We start from the raw sequence: 22,713 nt of genomic DNA on the forward strand, positions 1-22,713 counted from the left end.
GAATCACGAGTTGCATGAGCTGCTGTGAGAACCATCCATCGTTCACACCGCGAAAATTGGACGACTGCGGTGGGCCGGGCATGTAGCCATAATGTCGGACAGTAACCCGGTGAAAATTAATCTCGACAACGATCCGACAGACACAAGAAGGCGAGGTGCGCAGCGAGCAAGGTGGATCGATCAGGTGAGTGGAAGATGACTTGCGGACCCTCCGTAGATTGCGCCTTCGTATTTCAAGACTAACATTGTTATGCCAAAAAATGACGTCACTCGTGCGTGGAATGCTTCAAACTTCTCCTGGACCGTCGACTCCAACAGATGAAATGGCTAAAACAGTCAATGAAGGTAACAAAGTAGCGCTTCCGATTTCAGGTTACCGGAGTAAATGGTCCAGCTACATCGGAATGAATCAACTCCAGTGGTCGAGACGAACGTCTTCCGTTCGTACTGCCGAAAACTGTTCTCGTTTGTCTTGCAGCTTGACATATTCCACACACGCAGCGATCTGGCGAATCTTGAATCATTGATGTTGTTTCAATTAATCATTTCGTGTTTCCAGAGATTTTTCATGTTTGCTTCTCCTAGGTGTCCATATCTTCGATACCACAACTCAACATCATCATTCTTCGATGCCATCGCGCTTGCATTGGTACGCAATTTCTTCAGTATCTTCACAACGATAACAACGTTGACTCATTCGGTGTCCAGAACATACGACATGACCTTGCCTTTCTATGGTTACTTCACCGGCAGCATTTCTAACAACCACCCCATCATTCTCATCCAGAAGACGAACTGAGAACAAGTTGCATTGCAGTTCTGGTACATTACAGTACTCTTTTACTTTACTTTTGAAGCCGCTAAGAGCAAAACTGTAAGAAAAAAAGTACATTTTCCCATACTTATCTCCATATAAATTTGAAACGCGATTCGGAAATCGAGGACGTAACCAATCGAGCCCATATTTTGCACCGTTGCGTTGATTGGGGTCCCAAAACGATTCAGAAAAACCTTGATCTCACTTGATTGGTTGAAATTTGCGTTTTCCCATTCAACTGCGAGTATGGAAACGAAACCGGTGTTCGATTTACGGTCTGTCTGGCTCAGTCTGCATCAATGTATTGCTTCCTATGGGAGTTCTAACAATCAAGTAATTCAAGGGGGTTAAACAGTTGAACAATTTCTTATTTATTGATGTTCCTTCTACCACTGGTTGAAAAAGAATGAACCCCTCACTACAGATTCGCTCTATTTATACCCTGTCACGAAGTTGTCGTTGCATACTATGATGTGTTTATTTCTACATGGCACACTGCGTTGTACACCAGCATAATGTCAACAATCCTCCTCAACGCTGTATTGCTTTGAATTGCTACTTCTTAACTAGCAACATTGTTGTCTAAGAGTTTCCATGCGAATTCTTGATATTTGTTTCGTTAGTAAATCTGCAAGCATCTTCTCAGTCGGACAATAAGTGAAAGTTACTACGCCAGTCTGCTTTGAATCCTTTGTAAAATGATATTTTTTGTAAATATGCTTCTTGCATGTTTCACCCGACGAGGCTAGTTTGATCTCTTCACTTAAATGCGTATGCTGGGCTACCTGAAATATGTAATCGGTTGCGCGACGTAATTCGCAGATTGTGGGGTAGTGTTTCTTCACTAGCTGGCACGAATCCATCGTGCGGCTGTTGTCCAAAAATCTGCGAACGTATTGAGGTATCCACTTTGGCTGCAACTGCTACAATGATCTTCATTTCAGGCAATGGGTCCGGCGGAGCACATTCGGGAATTTAATTTTCGTATTCTGAACCCGCTAGAAACTCTGGACCATGGTACCATAAACGATTCTGGCTGAGAGCTTCGGGTAACTGTCCTCTTGAGACGATGTTGGCTGGATTATTTTTTGACCGAACATATTTCCATTGGTGATTCGATGTGTTTTTTTACACGGTTTCGCACGAAAATCTGAAGCTGATCCAAGGCCGACGGTGCTGTCGGACCACATAACTACTTCGTCGAACGTTATTTGCATTGCTGGAATTTGCTGGAATCACTTTCTGTACCAGTCAAAAGTAATGCTGCATCCTTGTTGGGAATTGTCAGGTCGTAGAGTGGTGCTACCTTCGACATGCTGGCCAGAAGCACAAGTTCGGCGGATCCATCCGCGAACACGCACCGTATGCAACCTTGATAAGCGCGAGCTGCGGAAGGACGTTTCAGAATTGGTTCCATTTTTGTTGTTGCTCCTGCTCTACCGGATCATCCCATCCTTGTTTAGCTTTCCATAACTTCTGAATAAGGAGTAACTTGGCAGTAACGATCACTGGCGAAAAAAGACCGAGAGGGTCATACAGCTTTGTTACTTCCGAGTAGATTGCTCTCTTGGTAGCGCGATAAACGAACAATGATGCCAGCATCGGATGACGGAATGAAATTTGAAACGTATCAGCCTTTGAATCCCACACGAGGCCCAACAACTTGATCAGCTTCATACAATGGAATCGATTGTTGATTTTCCTGGTCGGTGGGACGTGTTGCAGGAATTTCGGCGTCATTTCCTTGTGCCAGAGATGACTTCAGCTGATCGTAGTGTCAAGGGCTTCATCAACTGAATCCGCGCCAGAAAGAACGTCGTCCATATGCACAGCCAAGATATTTAACAAAAAAATGGTTTTCGTACGGCCGAGTTGCCGAATAATATGCAATTAATTGCAAATGTATACTTTAGAAAGCGAACCGCAATGGTGAACAAATTGCTTTGGACGACTGGACCCACGTGAAGAACATTGTTCAACGACAATTGAGACGGAAATGCCTTTGCGCTGATATCGAAAACGACTCGGCATTTGGTACTGGAACTTGTGGGCCGCAACACGGCTTGATGAGGCGGATCAAGACTTCGCTCACCTGGTGGCAGTGGTTTAGCGACTCGTACTCCCAAATGAATTCAACGTACTGCGCCTTGAGTTCGGGGTCTCGCTTGAATCGCTTTTCGAGGAGCAAAAAACGCTTCAGCGCAACTTCGTGACAATCGGACAGTTGATTTACGTTCTCCTTGAATGGAAGCTTAACCATAAACCCGACCATCCCGGATTAGTTGCGACGATGGGTCGACTGGAATTGTTCCTCGCCAAATCGCTTTTCAGCCCATCGAAACGATGGGAACCTTTATAATCTGCCAAAACTGGTACATATTTTTTTTCGATTTCGATTACGAATATCGTCGTTGTTTTCGGATGATCAATGGAGGAGAAATATTTAATGGACTGCAATTCTTGACTTTATTCACGGGTACAATACAAAACGTGTTATTCGCACTACCGCGCGGATTCAACTGACTCTAACGCCAATTTCTTTGTGGCGTGTATGTATATATTTGTGGAAGTTGTACATATTAGAAATTACACTGAAACAATTTTGACGCACCATCCTCCCCCCGGTGAGGTATGACCTCAAGCCTTTTCCTGATTCGGTTGTATCTCCTCATTGACTGGTAGAACAGCCAACTGCGTCGTTGGTCGACGGTAGACACCATTATTCGTACGTACACTGACAACTCGTATTATGCCGTCCTTACCTGGATAGACTTCCTCGATTCTGCCCATTTTCCAATGCTTGGGCAACGTATTATCCTCCTTGAGGATGACCAATAATCCCTTTTGTAACATCGTGGGATCTTTGAACCACTTGCCTCGCCGCTGCAAATTCGTTACGTATTCGTTTGACCATCTGCGCCAAAAACATTGTTTGCGTTTTTGAACCAATTGATACCGCGAAAGTGTATTTTCCTTCAAGTCTTCGTATAACGGTTCAGCTACAGCCGTTAGCTCACGACCTACAAGAAAATGAGCTGGACTTAAAGCCTCGTAATCCTTGGGATCGTCCGACAACTGTACAAGAGGACGAGAATTCAGGATGCCCTCTATTTGTACAAGTAAGGTGTGCATTTCCTCATAAGTCAAGTAACTTTCATTTAACACGCGGTTTAGGTGGCTCTTTACGCACTTGATGTTTGCTTCCCAGAGCCCTCCCTGATGAGGAGCCTTAGGGGGGTTGAAGCTCCAAGAGATTCCTCGTGATTGGCAAAATTCCAACACTCTGCCTTTAAGAACTTGACACTTCAGAAGATCGAATAATTCCTTCAATTGTCTATCAGCACCTCTGAAATTTGTCCCGTTATCCGAGAACAGTTCGGAAGGATTGCCTCGACGGCTAACAAAGCGATGCAAACAAGCAAGGAATGCGTCAGTTGAGAGTGACGTCACCAATTCAAGGTGTATGGCCTTGGTTGTCATACAAATGAACAAACAAATATAAGCCTTGATCTTTGCCTTCATACGTCCAGCCTTTATTAGGAAAGGACCTGCATAATCTATGCCTGTTCTAGCGAATGGCAATGCAGCGGTCACACGGCAACTGGGCAAGTCACCCATAAATTGCTTGATATCTGTAGGATTATTCTTGAAGCAGGTGACACACTTTCGTAAAACTCGATTGATCGTTCTTTTAGCGTTGACTGGCCAAAACATTTGCCTAACGATCGCCATTAATCCAGTCAAACCGACGTGTAAATTTTCACGGTGCAAACAATCAATTAGCATTTCGGTGAAATGGTTCTTCTCCGGTAATATGATTGGATGTCTTTGAGCCAATGGCAAATCGGAATGCCTTATACGTCCTCCAACCCTCAACAATCGACTGTTATCATCATAAACTGGATTCAAGTTCGCCAATTTTCCTTTCAATCTCTTTCCGCATTGGAGACTAATTATCTCTTCTGGATAAACCACTTGTTGTACGACAGTTACAATTGTTCGTAGAGCCGCATTATGCTCAATGCTGGTCAGTATTCCGGAACGCCGATCTACTTGATTTTGTTTCGATCGACAGTTAAAAATAAACCGGTTCATATACGCAAAGATTCGCTGAAGTTTACGTAAATTGCTCTTGGCTGCGATCACGTCATATAATCTGTTTTCCTTCACTGCTAATGTCACGGTTGGTACACTCTCATCATCGAATGCGTCAGAAGATTCAACACTGTTTTCAATGTCTAAACCACCGACAGTACGGAGAAATGCTGGGCCTGTCCACCAGAGGTCACTGTTCTTCAACTCCGATGGAAACATCCCACGGGACACCAAGTCTGCCGGATTCATTTTCGTAGACACATGACGCCATTCAACGTTTTGTGATAACTGTCTGATTTTCAACACTCTATTCTTCACGAACACTGGTGTTTCTTGCTTCATATTTTTCAACCAACATAATACAATTTTAGAGTCCGACCAAAGCACTACCTTCGAAAGGCTCACTGCTATGGTTTCGCGCACTATATTCATTTGTTCCACCAACAATGTTGCAGCGCACAGCTCGAGTCTGGGCACTGTCATGTCCTCCAGCTTATCAGCAGCATCCGTTTCACGTTGCGTTTGCTTCAGCGGGGTGACCTTTGATTTTGCGCATATAAGTCTCACCCGAGCGTTTCCCACACCATCCACACTGCGCAAATATAGACAGCAACCATACGCCACCAGCGAGGCATCCGCGAATCCATGCAATTCCGTCGTCTCCGCAGCATCCATGGTCAAACGCCGATCAATCCTTATATTGTTGACACTATTGAGTTCCGATCTGAATCTGGACCATATACGAAACTGTTCGTCCGAAATCTTGTCATCCCAGTCCAATCGTTCCTTCCACAAATGCTGCATCAGTAGTTTAGCAATGACAACAGTTGGGGCCAATAGCCCTAAGGGATCGAATATTTTTGCTGTCTCTGAGAGTATCATTCTTTTCGTTGGGCATTCGTCGTTTTCGTTGATAGGTTGTACGTGAAACAGGAAATTATCCTCAGCAGGATTCCAAAGGATACCTAGGGTCTTTATCACACCGTTGATGTCGTTGTCCTCGAACTTTAAATGCTTTTCACGAGTCTCAATGGGAATGTCGGCAATGATTTCTTCATTGTTTGCGCACCACTTGTGTAGCTCAAATCCGCCCCGACCAAGAAGATCAATTAGATCTGTTTTGAGCTGTTGTGCATGTTCCAATGTATCCGCCCCGGTTAGTACGTCATCTACATAAAAAGACTTCACAACTGCCTTGCTTGCTGAAGGGAACCTATTTTCTTCATCTTTTGCCAATTGTAGAATTGTTCTTGTAGCAAGAAATGGCGCCGCGGCTGTACCGTACGTTACCGTATTCAATTCTAGTTCCGTAAGATCATCAGTTTCATTCTCTCGCCATAATATTCTTTGGTACTTTCTTTGGGGCTCATAAACTAGTATCTGACGGTACATTTTAGATACATCTGCGGTAAACACAAACTTGTACATGCGGAACCGTAGAATTATGTTGAACAGCGAGTCTTGCACATTAGGACCCACCATCATTACATCGTTGAGAGACAGTGCACTAGTTGATTTAGCCGACGCGTCAAATACCACCCTCAACTTGGTGGTGGAGCTGTCTGGTTTGATTACACAATGATGCGGGAGGTAAAAGGCAACGCTAGCTTTCTCGTCTGTTTGTACTACACGGCAATGTCCAAGGTGTAAATACTCATTGATGAAATCTATATACATTGTCTTCATTTCAGGGTGCCTTTTCAGTCGACGTTCCAGTGCTTCGAAGCGTTTCTGCGCTTGCATTCGAGACTCTCCCAACTTGCTAAGATTGTCCTGGAATGGAATCTCAACGATGAATCGTCCATCTGGCTGTCTTCTATAAGATCGCAAGAAATGCTTCTCGCACTCATCTTCATTGTTTATCATCAGTTGACTCTGATCGTCGATGGACCAAAACCTTCTCAGTAACTCATACAGTTTCTCGTTGGATTCCGGTGGAGACCCTGATTGGCAAACCTTGACCGTTCCGAACGGCATGGGATCAACAACTGGCCCGGCGACTAGCCAACCCAACTGACTCTCTTGTAAAATAGGAAGATTTGTTGACATAGTAATCTTTCCAGATTGAATCATATCAAAAAACTTGCCAGCACCTATCAGCATATCGATTCGAGAGGGCTCATGAAACATAGGATCAGCTAGCTGAATGTTGTGTGGAATCGGCCATCCTTCAGGATCAATCCTCAGTGCTGGTAGTGCACCGGTTACTCTTGGAACGATGAGACAATCCAGACAAAACTTGTATCCCGTCGTTCTAGAAGACACATTGGCATTTACCTTAAACTTTACAGTAGTCTTCATCCCATTGACTCCTACGATTGGGATATTTGCACTTTCCTTATGCAGCTTCAACAAGTCGACCATTCGCTCAGAAATAAAATCTGCCATAGCGCCCGAATCGAGTAACACGCGACATTTATGAACATTTCCAAACAAATCATACACATTCACTATCGCGGTTGCAAGTAGAATCTGTTTCACCGACGCCTCGGACTTCAATGACACCGAGCACTTAGCAACCGTTACAGGATCATTGGTGGAAATTGCTTCAGATTGTCCAATTGGCTCAGCAGGAACGACAGTCGGCTTCTTCTCTTCTTGATGCAACAGATAATGGTGGTTTTTGGAACATGTTGCACATGTGTTCCCCTTCTTGCAATTTGCTGTGCGATGACCCTTTTTCAAACATCCGAAGCAAATCCCCAGTTGCTTGGCTTTCGCATATCGATCATTTACATTCAGCTTCTTGAATGTTTCACAAACATCGAGAGTGTGACTTCCTGAACACAACAAACACCCGTCGGTCTTCTGTACAGCAGCAACGTGGAGTTTCTTACTCGCCCCCGATGTCGGTTTCACATTTGCGCTCATACCTTTTGCTTTCGACGATAGTACTGCATTCTCGCATCGCTCCAAAACGTGACAATGATTTCGCAAGAATTTGATCGTTTTAGTATAGTCCGGTAACTTGCCATGTTCGATAGACGCCTCCCAACTTCTTCTTGTTGCTGGATCCAGTTTTGAAGCCAACAAGGTAATTATTATAGCTTCAGCCATTGTGTCCATTTTAAGTTGATGGAATTCCAGTGATTCAACGCGTTTGACACAATCATCGATTAGGTTTCGTAATTCCAGTGCGGATCCGTGCGGATCGGATCCGTTAGGTAAATCCGATTTTGTAATTCGTTGTACTCGTCATACGCGGAATCGACAGTTTTCAAGTATAACTTTAGCCCGTGCACCTAGACTGGCCCAGGAAACAAAAAGTTGACTAATTCCACGGGGCACTCCCCAGGATTGTGTCTTTGGGTGAGAAAATCAATCTCTGAAAATTCCAGCTCAATCGCTTGTTGCATAAGCTGGCGCATTTGATTTGAAGTTTGTATGGGGATTTCAGCCAAAATGTATAGGAAAATACACCTCCGTCACTCATTCGATCTGGACATTGGTACTGATTGCTCGATTGACCTCAGAATTGCAAAAACGGCAGTTGGTATGCTACAGAACAATTTCACAGAACATTGTATGATGATTAAATGAACTTTTATATAGGTTTCGGCTGATGCGATTCGATCAAAAAACCCAAAAATACACAAATCAGCTCCTAATAAATCAGCCGAAAATTATATAAAAGTTCATTTAATCATCATGCAATGTTCTGTGAAATTGTTCTGTAGCATACCAACTGCCGTTTTTGCAATTCTGAGGTCAATCGAGCAATCAGAACCAATTTCCAGATCGAATGAGTGACGGAGGTGTATTTTCCTATACATTTTGGCTGAAATCCCCATACAAACTTCAAATCAAATGCGCCAGCTTATGCAACAAGCGATTGAGCTGAAATTTTCAGAGATTGATTTTCTCACCCAAAGACACAATTCTGGGGGGTGCCCCTTGGAATTCGACAACATTTTTTTCTCCCCATAGTAATCTGGGCCAGTCTACTGCACACTGAATTTTGTATGATTCATATCGGCAGCTACGATTGCTCTTTTGACGCGCTCCACTTTTTTCATCGTCATTTGGCAGCACTGGCTCAGGGCATCAATCAGGGGTCTGCGAAGCGGCCATGTTTCTGATGCCAGCATCAAAATCATCGATTAATTTAATACGAAGGCGTAATCATAATCGTTGAAACCTGCCATTGAAAACATATTTTAAATATCATGATATTTCGGCGAAGTAGAGCGCTTAATGACGATTGAAATATGAAAACTTATTAAAGACATCAATATTCTTGTTGAAATACACCTCGCATTCATACTTTCGCACAATTTCTAGGAAAATGATGAAAAATAATTTCGTCTATTTGGAAAAACCACTTCGGAATAGTGTTTTGTTTACAAAATAGAATTGTCAGTGGGAAACCCAATTTCAAAAGAACAATGGGAAACTCAAATATGTTGGCTATTGTCAAACGCAGTGGGTAGGATTGGGGGTGCCAGATACCTGGCATCAATGCTGTCGGCCATCTTGCTAGTTGCGATTCGATCGTTTTGCACTTTCTGCATGGGATCCTCTTCTTGCTTATTATAAGCACAAAACTTTCAAATTCGACACTTCACAACTATCCAGAAGTTTTCCTGGATTTCACTATCTGCTGCACTACGCACAAGCAGATTCTTCTTTTATTCGGCAACGCTTGCACGAATAATCGGTAACAATCGCGATTGGTCTACTTCAAACAGCCAAAATCGCGTCAATTTTCTCCTTATTCACGCACGATAAGGAGAATCAAACAATCGGAAACAATTCTCACTCCATATCCGGTACGAACGGACCAAATGTTTTCGGATGATCAATGGAGGAGAAATATTTAATGGACTGTAATTCTTGACTTTATTCACGGGTACAATACAAAACGTGTTATTCGCACTACCGCGCGGATTCAACTGACTCTAACGCCAATTTCTTTGTGGCGTGTATGTATATATTTGTGGAAGTTGTACATATTAGAAATTACACTGAAACAATTTTGACGCACCAGCCGTATTTGAGCACATCGCTGATCTGACTGGAGCATCGAGCATCTCTGTCGGCTATCACACCAGCCACAATCCAACCGAGATGACTTTCGCGTAACAGCGCAGGTGAAGTGCAAGCTGTATCTGACCCGATTTTAGAAGGTCAAAGAAATGTGCGGCTCCAATGTAGAGATGGGCGCTCCGCTCAGGAGCTGGTCGAAAGATTCGTTTCCTTACATTGAGCTGATGAACCATGGATCTTTTTTAAAGAACACCAGCTCAGCAGCTCACTTTAAATTGACGAAATCATTGTCAAACACGTGCCTAGAAAAACTCCCTCGAGCGTACGCACTCGAGTACGCGCGCTGTTGTATTTTTTTATCTCAAGCTTTCCACGCACGCCAAAGTGGCGGATCCTGTAAAGAGTTCGACAAGAACTGCTTCCCGACACTGAACTGAAATTTCCGTTCAAGAAAGTGTTGGCTTTCTTCGTTGCCTATGATTTCCATTGTGTTGTTTATCATTCAACAACAAATGAATTTACGCAGGAACATTCAGTTTATTTTTAAACACAGATAAATAGATGTCTCACTTAACACATGTTCCATCGCTCATCGATTTTGCCTATGTTTGACACTTGCACACTACCGCCATCTGGTTGCCGATTGTCCACTCACAGTGCATTTAGCATTGGGTGATAATGTTTCGGAGTCGATGTTTTTGATTGCATTTTGTTGTGTGAGACGTCTGTTTCTCTGTGTTTTAAATATTACATAACTAACTCTTATTTATTTCAGGCATTATTAAATTAAGAGGACAACGATGGCCATGAATCGGCTTTCTGAATTTAATGTGAAATGATTTCACGATAAAAATAAAAAAAAAAATACGACTGTGTATGGAAAATTCATCTTAAGAAATGCGAAAATGGGGCCGTAAAGCCCCAAACCATATGTATCAAAGACATGACTGCCTATTGAACCTAGAATTACGTATAGTGCGATAGTCGATGCAAAATTTATCAACAGTCATCAACATTTTGTGCATGTTCATGCCAAAATGTAGGCAATTTATTATTGAAATTTCGGCACTAATTGGCAAAGTTCTTCAATAGACCCGTTCGTTGAATGGTTTGGAATAGGGATTCATCTTACCAAAGGACATACGTTAATAAAAATGGTGTAACTGAAATTGTGCAATTATTATCGCTGTATAGGACCCTATGGCCTAACTCAAAAACGGCGTCGGTTACGTCCTTCCTTACATATAAATAAAGAGGAACTATTTTCGAAAGTAATCTTTACTGCTTGAGAGAGGTGTTACATCAGAGAGCAACTGTGAGATACGGCACATGTTTAGAGTGTAATAATTGGTCGACTTACTTTCGGATATCAGTTAAACCACTGTGCATCAGTTCTGCTGCACTAGCGATGCATATCTCTCCACCGTTGATGGCACATGGAAATGGAGCAAGATCGGATGAAATCAATAACACAAAGCACAGATGGGTACGTTTGACCAACACTACTACTGTTTATTTACAGGAAAAAAAAAATCTTTGTTTTCTTTCGTGGAGGGGTGTGTAGAAAGAGGAGAGGATTGAACTAGAACGGAAGTAGGAGTTTCCTGGTAGATGGGATACTATTCATTTCTATTGTACTAAATATAAGTAATTGGTAATAAGATTGTATCCGACTAAGTGTGTTGTGTGTGTGTATGTGTGTTGTCTATTTCGTTTCATTGTTTTCTTGTAATGAAATGTTGATCTGCAACATATCTAGATATATTACTAATTATAAATTATAACAGAAACAGAAAATAAAAACCTAGTCAGAAAGAGAGAATATTTTCTGCTGGTGTATGGGGGTTTGTATCCAATTTCAGCGAGATAGTCTACAAAAGTATCATCTGTTTGAGTTTGTTTGTTTGTGTGCATGTATTTAAATGTATTGTGTTTAAAAATAATTCCACCAGATCGATTCTCCTAACCTGTTTATTTTGGTGTTTGTTTGAACATAGTTTAAACAAAATTTGTTATCTCTCCGCTTCCTAATTGATGAAGTACGTAATCATGTATATAAGCAAAAAAGTGTTTGTTTGCTGCTTGCATATGTGCACGTAGAGATTTGTGATAAAGACAAAAACAAGCATTTTCCGAAGTCGCACTTCGTTGAAAGGATTTCTCTACGCTCTGAGGATTATAGATAGTAGAATCTATAGATGAGCGAAAGCATGGCTGAGTCGATTTTTTTGCCCGTGCACACGCGCATATGACGTCACAGCCCTTAACGTTTCCATTGAAATCATGACGTCATGCTCGTTTGGAGACACGTTTGACAGTTCGTTTGGAGACAGAGGATTTATCTTCGCTCATCTATATATTCCACTATCTATACTGAGGATGCCCTTTTCTTCATTCTTCGTCATCGCGATCAATTGGCCAATTGGGGATTGTTGGGGTGAAAAATAAGACCGACGATAGATTTCTAGAGCCAGTACATTGCATTTGTCCAACCGTAAGAAAAGGGCATTATTACCACATGTTTTGTTTCGAATTATGTTTGTTTGTTTGCCGCCTCTATTCTAATTATAGTACTTTGTGGAGAACCATCGAGTTTTTAATGTACATGGAATAATTCTATCATCGTTTAAATGAAAATATAGTACTTCTAGATAAGTGGTAAGTTCCCCTTTTGGGACGTCTACAAGACTTCATTGAATTAAAGGATAAATCGATATTGTTATTTGTTATGAAGCTAACTATGTGAAAGTAAACTAAAGTGTTGAATGACCAACGAAGTGAAAATAAGCAAGTACAGCGTGAGACTGTCCTCACTCAAAGGAAGGCGCATATGATTTGCCTATGCATTGCTTTTGTTCTGCCCGTTCTACTGCTTTCGCAACTGTTTGAAAAAACGTTCGCAGCGTTAATTAAAACAAAATATTATAATCGTATCACAAGTGTACTATCTTGTATCACAGAAGTATTAAATGAAGACACTAAAACAATCAAGAGAAGAAAAATCTGCCGTAACTGCTTTTATTGTTGGGTCATATCCGATTGTATGGTTGAACTACACTCACTGGACGAGATTTGATTTCGATTGCGGGAAAGGAAGGGGTTTGTGTTTTTCATTTTTGTTTGCTTGCCTTTGAAAGTACGCTATGTAGCCTATGCGGCCGGGAATTATTTCCGAATTACCGCGCCGAAGGGTCACTGAGAAGTTCTAATATAATTAAAATTTTGAATAACTATTTCTATCAACTAACGGAAATAGAACAAATTTAGGTGGTAATCTAAAGGAAACAAAAACAGCCAAAAAATAAGTAACATGAATAGCATTTATATACGTACATCGGTAGAATAAGTTTTATCTGTTATGTTTTTTTTTGTTTTAATATTTTGAAATTAAATTTTGTCTTAAACTTAGGGTTTATCCAAAATGGTTACATTCTATGCGTTTCGCGACGGTTGCATGAACAATTGTCAAGGTTATCTGAAATATGTATCATACGCTTGGTTTTTGTTATAAGTTACGAGCATGAATACCGGATTTGGAACAAACGGTAGGCTAATAAAGTTGATCACCTGATATCTATAGTAACATTGACGGATTTATTGTGGTTTTAAAGCACACTTGAACATAAAATAGATGTCTCCAAAAGCATTATAGAGCCATAATTGTTACTAGAAATGAATGTTAAGATTTTTTTATGGGAATCCTGATACATGTTCAACTTCATGCTATTGTACCATAACTTACAGCAAACAAGTGTTGCGAAATTTCAGTCTCAATGAGTGAGATTTCCATGCAGTGAAAATTGTAAAACGTGAAAGCCAAACAAAATTAGTGGGAAATTATTCAAGTAGCCACACTGTCAAATGCGTTACTGAATAAGGATGGAATTAGTACCTAATTGATTCAAAAGTTGAACAATTTTCGCTCAACTGAGTTGAGCGGTAAAGCCCCTTCAATTCGTTTTCAGTTCATCGCCAGAAATAATTTATATCATATTTATGGCATATTTATAACACTCGCAATTTTGTTCATTTTGTAAAAAGCCTGTGAATCGTTCAGAAAGACTAATTCGAGGATTAATTTATTAAATCTAATCCCACAACAGTATAATATGCTTTACTATCACCCCTATTTTTGTTTACGGAGGAAAGAAACTTTTTTTCGTTTCCCCATTTGATTTTGCTGGCGTAAACGAGAATGCGCATCAGCTTTCGTTCGAAAGCGCGTTCGTACGTAAACAAGAATAACGGTGCATATTGCCAAAATGCAAATGCTACAAATATGCATATTTGTAACACTCGCATTTTTGTTTATTTTGTAAAAAGCCTGACATTACATTTTTATGTACCGTGATGTGCCCTAATTTCGCGCGCGCCCTAACTTCGCGCATTATATAATCATTTATTTTTTTCAATTTTTAGGTACCAGTCAAAATTGAAAAATCTGGAGGATTACAAAATATCATTGTTGTTGAATGTTTTTCACGAAAAATTTGAAAAACAAACTTGGTTTAGTACACCAAATAAAATTATTTCAATTTGATCCTCCCATCGACCGCCATATTTGCTTGTGCTTAGCACAGCGACGAAGAACATGACCCAAGTAAACAAATGATTTTACTGTACAAAACTGGCTACTTTTTGGAAATATTTGTATCCATTATGCTCTGTTGGATATGTTTATTCGTCATTACTATTGAAAAGTGTAAAATTTGATGTATTTTGTGTTTATTTAGACTTTCGCTTTGTGATCGAAATTAGGTATATGAGAGTAATTATGGTGCCTAATTTCGTTTATTGTTGTTGCGTAGTTTCATTTGCAACATTCTAATGAAACAAAAGAAATATAATACACAGGACAGTTTTACACTGAATAGAACCCAAAAAGTTCATTCCCATACGCTTTTTATCTAATTTTCAGGCGGATAACCACCGACATCGACTAATGTTGACTTGAAAAATCTTATATCAGTGCCTGCAATAGCTACCAAATCCGATGTGTAAAATGATGCTAAAATGTGCGATGTGTAAAATGATGCTAAACTTAAGATAAAACTACAGCAGCTTTTTCGATAATGTATATAATATTAAAGATGTCTTGAATAAAACACATATTTGAAGATGTCCTATGTAAGAGATAGCGGAATTTAAGACTTTCTTTCATGACGTCTCTTAAACTTTTTTATACACCAGCTAAACATTGCTCATACAATGCCTTTTTTCTTAAAATATGGTTTATATTTATTCAGAAGCAAACGATATTTTAGGAATTATGACTTGTGTCAACTAAAATGCATGAAGTAAAATCTAAGCAAAGCTCCAGGGTCGAAATATAGGCACATGCCATTTCGACTAAAGATTGGGTCACTGACGGCTGTCTGATACCGTTATCTGCATATTTTGAAGAATGGATGCATGCTTCTATTGGTTAATTGATTATATTTCATCAAACCAATAACGATATAACGATATTCAATTCCAAACATGAGCGAAGTTAGGAACACTTTTGCGCGAAATTAGGAACTATCCTATTTTCTTGCGCGAAATAAGGAGCATACAACGGTCTCGGATTCATACTCCTTTTTTTTTAAATAGCAGCAAAATTAGCAAGTAACATTTTTTTGAGAACCTAGAATCCTTCTACTACGTGATGCAGTAGCAAATGTTTCCAAATGGCCACTACATGTTTTTTAATGAACGTTTTAACTTTGTCAGATCTTAAGTGCGCGAAATTAGGGTACTTCACGGTAGCAGAGGTTATGTCGCCGAGGCCGCCCACCCGGTAAGAAGCAACGATGTGACGACGGAAAAGATATTTTAGTTACCAGATAAAGATTGTCGCTGTCCGGAACATCTTTTGCTGGCGAGGATAGGGTATCTAAATGTCAATGAAGGAAAAATACATACGATTTGACAGTTAGGTACCACACATGTTTCGGACAGCAGAACAAAGGGAACCGAAGCGACAATCTTTATCTGGTAACTAAAATATCTTTTGACGACGGTAATGACGAGCAGGACGTGGATTTTCTTCCGTAAATAGCTCTCACGTCGTACAACCTCGCATACATAAAAATCTGCACGAGCATGAACCCCGCGACACTGAACGCGCTCCGAACTTTCATCAGCAGTCAAAGTCTCGAATTTCGATATCGTGTGTTGCAGGAAGTCGAGAACGAGCAGCTTTCCTTGCCTGGCTATATCAATTTCGTAAGTGTACACCACATGAGAAGAGGCACAGCAGTTGCAGTGAAAGAGCACATCCAGGCAGTCCTGACAAAAGTTATCGTCACCGCCCGAAATGTCACAGTGGCGACGAGTTGTAGTGTCTTCACTGGTACTTTTCGCATCATCGATGACTTTAGTATAACACTTGTCATTTGAAGATTACTTCCAGTATCCAGCCAATCGACACTGCATCCAACCCCATGCAGCCTGCCATTATATCTTCCAGCGTTAGCGTTTGCATACCGATTAGTGGAACCACTTCGTCAAGTGAATCACCTGCTCAACCCTTGCGAATATACTACCAGAATGTGCGCGGGCTTCAAAAATATATGGGGGTTTGTGCAACTTCACTACAAATGCTCAAACATGTTCGGCGAACCTTGACTCCACCCCCGACAACTCAAACCAAAATCAAACCGTTTTAATTTTTCCCAACCGAGCCGCCAATTGTCAAATGGTTGTTCGAACAACTTCACACACGTTCCAACAAAGCAGCAACCGAAGCGTTTTCTTGGGGGTGGAGTCAATGTTCGTCGAACTGCTTGACTGGTGTGTACGTAGCATAAGGTGGATTCTTTCTTTCTGGCTGCTAGTGAATGTGAATATGATGTAAATTGTTTTGACAGAGACTTGGATAGACGATCAAATCTTCGGCATACAGCTATTTGGACCTAAGTTTGCCGTTTATCTACAGCAGCGGTTCTCAACCTGTGGTACATGTACCCCTGGGGGTACCTTCGCTGGCCCTAGGGGGTACCTCGGACAAAAATGCGTAATGGCGGACGTAATAAATTCCAATCGAAACTTATTGATGAAGTTGTACATAATTGTACATAATATGCATGGCAATCAGTGAATCAAAACCAATTGAATCATGCCCAGCTCAACCACCACAGCGTATGAAGGCCTGCGGAACAAAAGATCAAACGGACAAAACGTCAAAAAATCTTCAATGCAATCTACCTGATCTAAACAAAATGTTGAATAATTTTTTTTTAGGAATATGCTTTTGAACTGAAATCTAGAATCTAAAGTTGCGGAAGCCTCCGTTTGAGAGGCATGAAGGCTTTTTTCAGAGAAGATTCCTTACAAGAAAGTCGGAAGCCTTCTTACAAAAAGCTCGGAAGCCTCCTTTCAAGAGGCTCGGAAGCCTCCTTTCAAGAGGCTCAGAAGCCTCCTTTCAAGAGGCTCGGAAGCCTCGAAAGGCTCCTTTCAAGAAAGTCGGAAGCCTTCTTACAAAAAGCTCGGAAGCCTCCTTTCAAGAGACTCGGAAGGTGCTTTTCAAAAAGCTTGGAAAACTCCTTTCAAGATGATCGGAAGCCTCCTTTAAAGAGGCTCGGAAGCCTTCTTTCCAGAGGCTCAGAAGCATCCTTTCAAGAGGCTCTGAAGCCTACTTTCAAGAGGCTTGGAAGGTTCTTTTAAAAAAGCTCGGAAAGCTCCTTTCGAGAAGCTTGAAAGCCTGCTTTCATGAGGCTCGGATGCCTCGTTTTAAGAAGCCCGGAAGCCTACTTTCAAGAGACTCGGAACTCATTTTAAATAGGCCCGAAGCCTCCTTTCAAAAAGTCCGGAAGACTCCTCGAGGCCTCCCTTCAAGAAGCTTGGAATTCTTCGTTCAGAAGGCTTAGAAGTTTAGTTTCAAGAGGCTAAGAAGCGTCCTTTCAAGATGCAAAAAACGCCTCCTTTAAGTGGCTCGAATGCCGCTGTTCGAGAGGCTCGAAAGCATCTCTACAAGACACTCAGAAGTATCTTATCAAGAGGTGAGGAAGCCTACTTTCAAGGGATCCAGAAGCTCCTTTCAAGAGGCTCAACCTTCTTTTAAGAGGTACCGGAAGCCTACTTGCAAAAAGCTCGGAAGACTTCTTTTAAGAGGATCGAAAACCTACTTTCAAGTGAAACGGAAACCTCCTTTCAAAAGGCTCGGAAGCCTCCCTCCAAGAAGCTCAGAATTCTTCTTTCAAGACGCTTGGAAGCATTCTTTCAAGAGGCTCAGAAGCGTCCTTTCAAGAGTCAAAGGATTGGGTTGCATCGGAAGATGGGGTCTGCATGTGAACCCTCAATCTATTTTGTCCAACTGTTGTAGCTCCGCATCAATCGATAGTTTTTCTTTTAATGGTTTAACTCAGCTCAATAATGTTTCTAATAGAAATGATCGGTTTGTAGACAGTCAGTCAAACACAGACAGTCAAACAGTCATCTGCGTCGCTTAAGCGAAGTAGGGCAAAAGCATCGCGACAGTACTGCACGAATCGCACGATCATTACATCAGCCGTTCCAGTACTTTGATCGTTCGTTAACTCCAAAGGAAAGTAGATCTGCCTTCGCGCATGCATTTTTGGAGAAAAATTCGCCAGTTCCGTGTTGGAAAAATGTAATATGTCTGTTCAACATTTCCTAAGTACCTTCAATGGCACGATCAAATAGCTGTTGCAAATCAGTTCACACCAAATAATAATGCTTTAGATTTACATGCGTTTTACCAGAGTCTATTATATAGAGTTGCGCAAAGAAGATCTTCTTACACTTATTCTGAATGATATTCTGGTTATTGTGTTTGCAACTTTCATTTTTGTTCAACCCTTAAAGTGACTTCACGGGAGTGTTCACTTCTAAAGCTTTTTAATTCGATAACCAAGTCACCCACAGAGTGCAAATACGTGAGTTTCTTGTTGCTACTTATTGTATTGAAGTTTTTTGAAGCTGTTTCTAGAACAAATCTAATACATTTCAATTCATGCGTTTTAATTCGCCATAATAATCATTAGGCGATAACAATACTTCCGCCTTACCAACAAGCATTTGTTTACTTTGCTCGATAGGTAGACGGTTTGACAGTTCAATAGGTAGATTTGGCTTCACTCTTTGCGTAACTCTATATATAATAGACTCTGCGTTTTACCTTTCTGTTAGCCATCAGAAAATTGAAAAGCTCGTATACTGTTGCCCCGGATGGTATTCCGTCTTCTGTGCTGAAAAATTGTTCTAACTCGCTTGATACCCGTTTAGCCCGTGTGATCCCGGCCACAGAGAACAGACGTTCATCTTAATTCGTGTAGTTGTTTAAAACTTTGTATTGGCCATTTTAAAGCATGTCGTTATGCCCCCGCTGCGCTGTGCCGTACTGCTAACCGTTTTTAATTAAATTGCTCCTAGAATTCTTGAGAAGAGTATTAAAAAACTTTCCTTATGATTCCCCGTGCAATTCTTTTCAAATATCATCCTTCGACTTCATCTTCTTTATGCAACCTTTATTCGCCAATTGTGCTGAGAATCTTGGTGAGTGAAAATTTGCCGTATTTTTCTTTTAGCGCTTGTATTCATTCCATATTACCACTAGTTGGTAGCACCATTTTGCTGATGTATTGCAACCAGGAAATCAATATTCGAGCAACGCCTAACAATATACCTTTTGTCGTCAACAGAGTTTGTTACTGACAAACGCACCTTGCAACAAGCCTTTATCAGAATCAAAACACAATATGACAAGAATCATTTGCCTTGATTGAAGTATCATCTATGAAATAGAATTTTGAAATTGGTGTTGAAAAATCGCTGAGAATTGTAACTTTCTAAAGCCCATAGTTCAATGTTTGTCATATTGACAAATACTTGTCAAGTTTATCCGGACATCGACATAGATTTCAGGCCGATGACAAATATTTGTCAATTAATTGCATATTATTCGGCAACTTGGCCGTACAAAAATCATGTTTTTGTAAAATACAAAGCACATGTTTCGAAATGGACAAATTGATATTTGCGAAAAAGAATCCACGTGTCTTGGAGGGACTCGAACCCTCAACCTCGTTCTCTCTGGATAGGCTTGATAACCCCTACATAGGCTTGATAACCCCTACAAATACACAACAAGACCCCTTAAAGGTCACGTTTGCGGAAGAGCCAAAAGAATCCGAGTACCAACTTCCACCGCGGTTAGCTCTTTTTTGCAAATTGAATATCTTTCGGATGTTTGATTTGTCCAATCTTCACATGTGCTTTACTGTTGTATATCCACAGTCACGCGAGCCCACATTGTTTATTATTCGAGAAACATCACACTCTATGCCCCCAGCCTAAAATTAAAATATTCATCGTTTTGGACAGTGCAACATATTTTGGAGCCCCAAATGTACACATTTTGGACACCCGCAGTCTCTTCAAAGTAGAATTTCTAATTAATCCTGGTTAATTGAGCCGAAGCAAAGTCTTATCTTTCGATTGGCATGCATCAATGAGAAGATTCCTGCGTTTTAAATTTACAATTTCGACAAAATCTTATTGTGTGCATTCTGAGATTTTCAGTTATGTACACTTTTAAGCGTAACGCATTGTAACGCTCGCCTTCTTGAACAAAATAATTTTCTCGAAATGTCATCTAAATATCACTATTTTCATACGGCAAACCAGTGAAACAGATGCTGAACAATATTATTTTCCTAAATTCAATGGGCAGCGGCAAGGGTTTGAATCCAAAAGAGAATTAAAAACTCTCTCACTTATCGTCTCTGTATACAAGTACGATATGTAGCATACCATGAGAGACTTTTTTGCAAGCTGTCATGATAAAGAACCGATTCGGGACGCTATACCCCATGATAAATTTCTCTTAAAAAGCTCCAAACGAGTGGAGCACTGGTTCTGATGATACATTTCAACTATAGACACTATAGGTTCCATAGACGAGCGCAGGAACGGTTGGGTAATTTCGATTAAGTGAGTTTTTCCACTTTTTCACAGTGTACCACGTGAATTTGATGTCACAAATTTTGATCGAGCATCCATGTCTGTTCTGTGTCCCGGGTTCATGTACGTCAGTCGGAACGCATACTCCCGACTAGACCGCATGTACGTAAACGCCGGCCTACGAAATAATTTGCAGTCCGCATACATGCACGTCTGTTGCTTCACAGACCACAAAGCACTGTCTCCTACCACTGGGGCTTGAGCCTGGGCTTTTGGACCCTGCAACCCCATCTTCTGGCGGAAGAATACGTTGCCGCGTTTCATTATAAATTGCAATATTGGACTTGTCAGAGCATAAACTACGGGTCGTGTATGAAATGGTGGCTGTCGTAAGCTAAGCCCAAAATCAGAACGTTTTACAACAGGACATATCGAGCCGTTTTCCAGGAATTTTACTATGCTACACTGTTAGATGACTTTACCCATTAATGGGTACAATGTTATTGTTGATATTATTCCCACCGTGAAAAATTCACCCATTTTCTTTAAAAAGCGCCACTACTCATTAAAATGGGTAGTGGCACTTTTTCAAGAAAATGGGTGAATTTTTCACGGTGGGAATAATATCAACAATAACATAGTACCCATTAATGGGTAAAGCCATCTAACCGTGTATGGCTAATGTTGACCTCCATAAACCGCCTAAAGGGTGAAATGCTGATGCTGCAAAGGAACTTTTCCCACTAGTCTACACTGAGGAAAATGGACGTATGATTTTCAATCAAACGCCTTATGAAAATTTGCCACAAGGAATCGGTATGAATTTCAATATGCTGCCTTATGAATGATGATTTTCATTTGAAAAAAAGTGAAGTGCGGCAGACTGGGTCGAACCATGGACGTCGGGGTCGGGAGGCCGGTACGTAGACCACACGCCCATCGACGCTTTGATTACTCGGGGAGGTAACTGCGTATAAGAAGCACTGTTAGTGGAATAATCAGTCGAAGATTCATAGGGCGCCAGTTATGAATTTCGATAGTCCAGTTAGCTGAGTGTATGCGTATAAGCGAAAAGCACGTGGCGAGAAAGCCTATGTCGATCTTCCAGCAAGGGAAAAAAGACGAAAAATCATTAAAACCACATTATTATGCTCATTGACCCACAAAAGCAATCGAAGCAAATCTGGTTACCTTTTTCTTGGGGCTGTAGTCGGAAAAAGCAAAGAGGACTGGTTTATTTGACAACGATTTGCAAATCCCATCGAACGAACCAGTGAACGAGCGATGCACCGAAGAGACCACAATGCCAGAACTATAATCTGCTATGCGCCAAAACAATCCTTCAGTATCGACGGGAACTCACACGGTAACTTTTATCTACTTAGTGACTTGGTTAAGTTGTATTGTCGTATCTTTTGTTCTCAAGGATTTTTTACTCAATTTCTATCGAAGACAGGATTACTCAAAACTATGAGTAATTTTGCTTTTGACGGAAATTGAGTAAAAAAGCCGTGAGAAAAAAAAATACTGCGGTGCAATTTCAAGTCACTTAGTAGACGAAAGTTAGAGTGCACGACAGTTATACCTGCACATACTTCTTAAAGAAGCCCTCGTCGGCAATGTTCTCCATGCCTTCGTTTCGTGGAGGGCATCCATCGTGCTGGTAAAGAAGAATGGGCCAAAAAATACGGCACGAGCGTACCGGCCCAAATCACTATTCAACAGATAGTATAAACTTCTCTCTTAAAGTGTAAAACATATCAATAGTTCATATTCAATAATTCAAATAATCAAGAATTATTCTGCCTTACGTAATTTGAGAACTGTGCCTTTCTCAAATACCGTGGTGCATCGAAAACCGTACATTTAAGCACTTCGGTATATATAGAAAAGATTGCAAATAGACCGTT

At 40.9% G+C, this 22,713-nt stretch overlaps 1 protein-coding gene across 1 annotated transcript; it reads right to left on the minus strand.

Moving 5' to 3' along the window:
• Positions 1-3,454: 3,454 nt before the first annotated feature.
• LOC134206062 (uncharacterized) lies at positions 3,455-7,969 on the minus strand. Its single transcript, XM_062681741.1, has one exon. The coding sequence runs from the start codon at positions 7,967-7,969 to the stop codon at positions 3,455-3,457; it is 4,515 nt and encodes a 1,504-aa protein (XP_062537725.1).
• Positions 7,970-22,713: the final 14,744 nt, after the last annotated feature.

This window comes from Armigeres subalbatus, chromosome 1 (assembly GCF_024139115.2).
Source record: "Armigeres subalbatus isolate Guangzhou_Male chromosome 1, GZ_Asu_2, whole genome shotgun sequence".
Lineage (NCBI taxonomy): Eukaryota > Metazoa > Arthropoda > Insecta > Diptera > Culicidae > Armigeres > Armigeres subalbatus.

Excerpts from the sequence above, each read along its gene's own strand:
- LOC134206062 (XM_062681741.1), bottom strand. The coding sequence starts at position 7,969 with ATGGCTGAAGCTATAATAATTACCTTGTTGGCTTCAAAACTGGATCCA.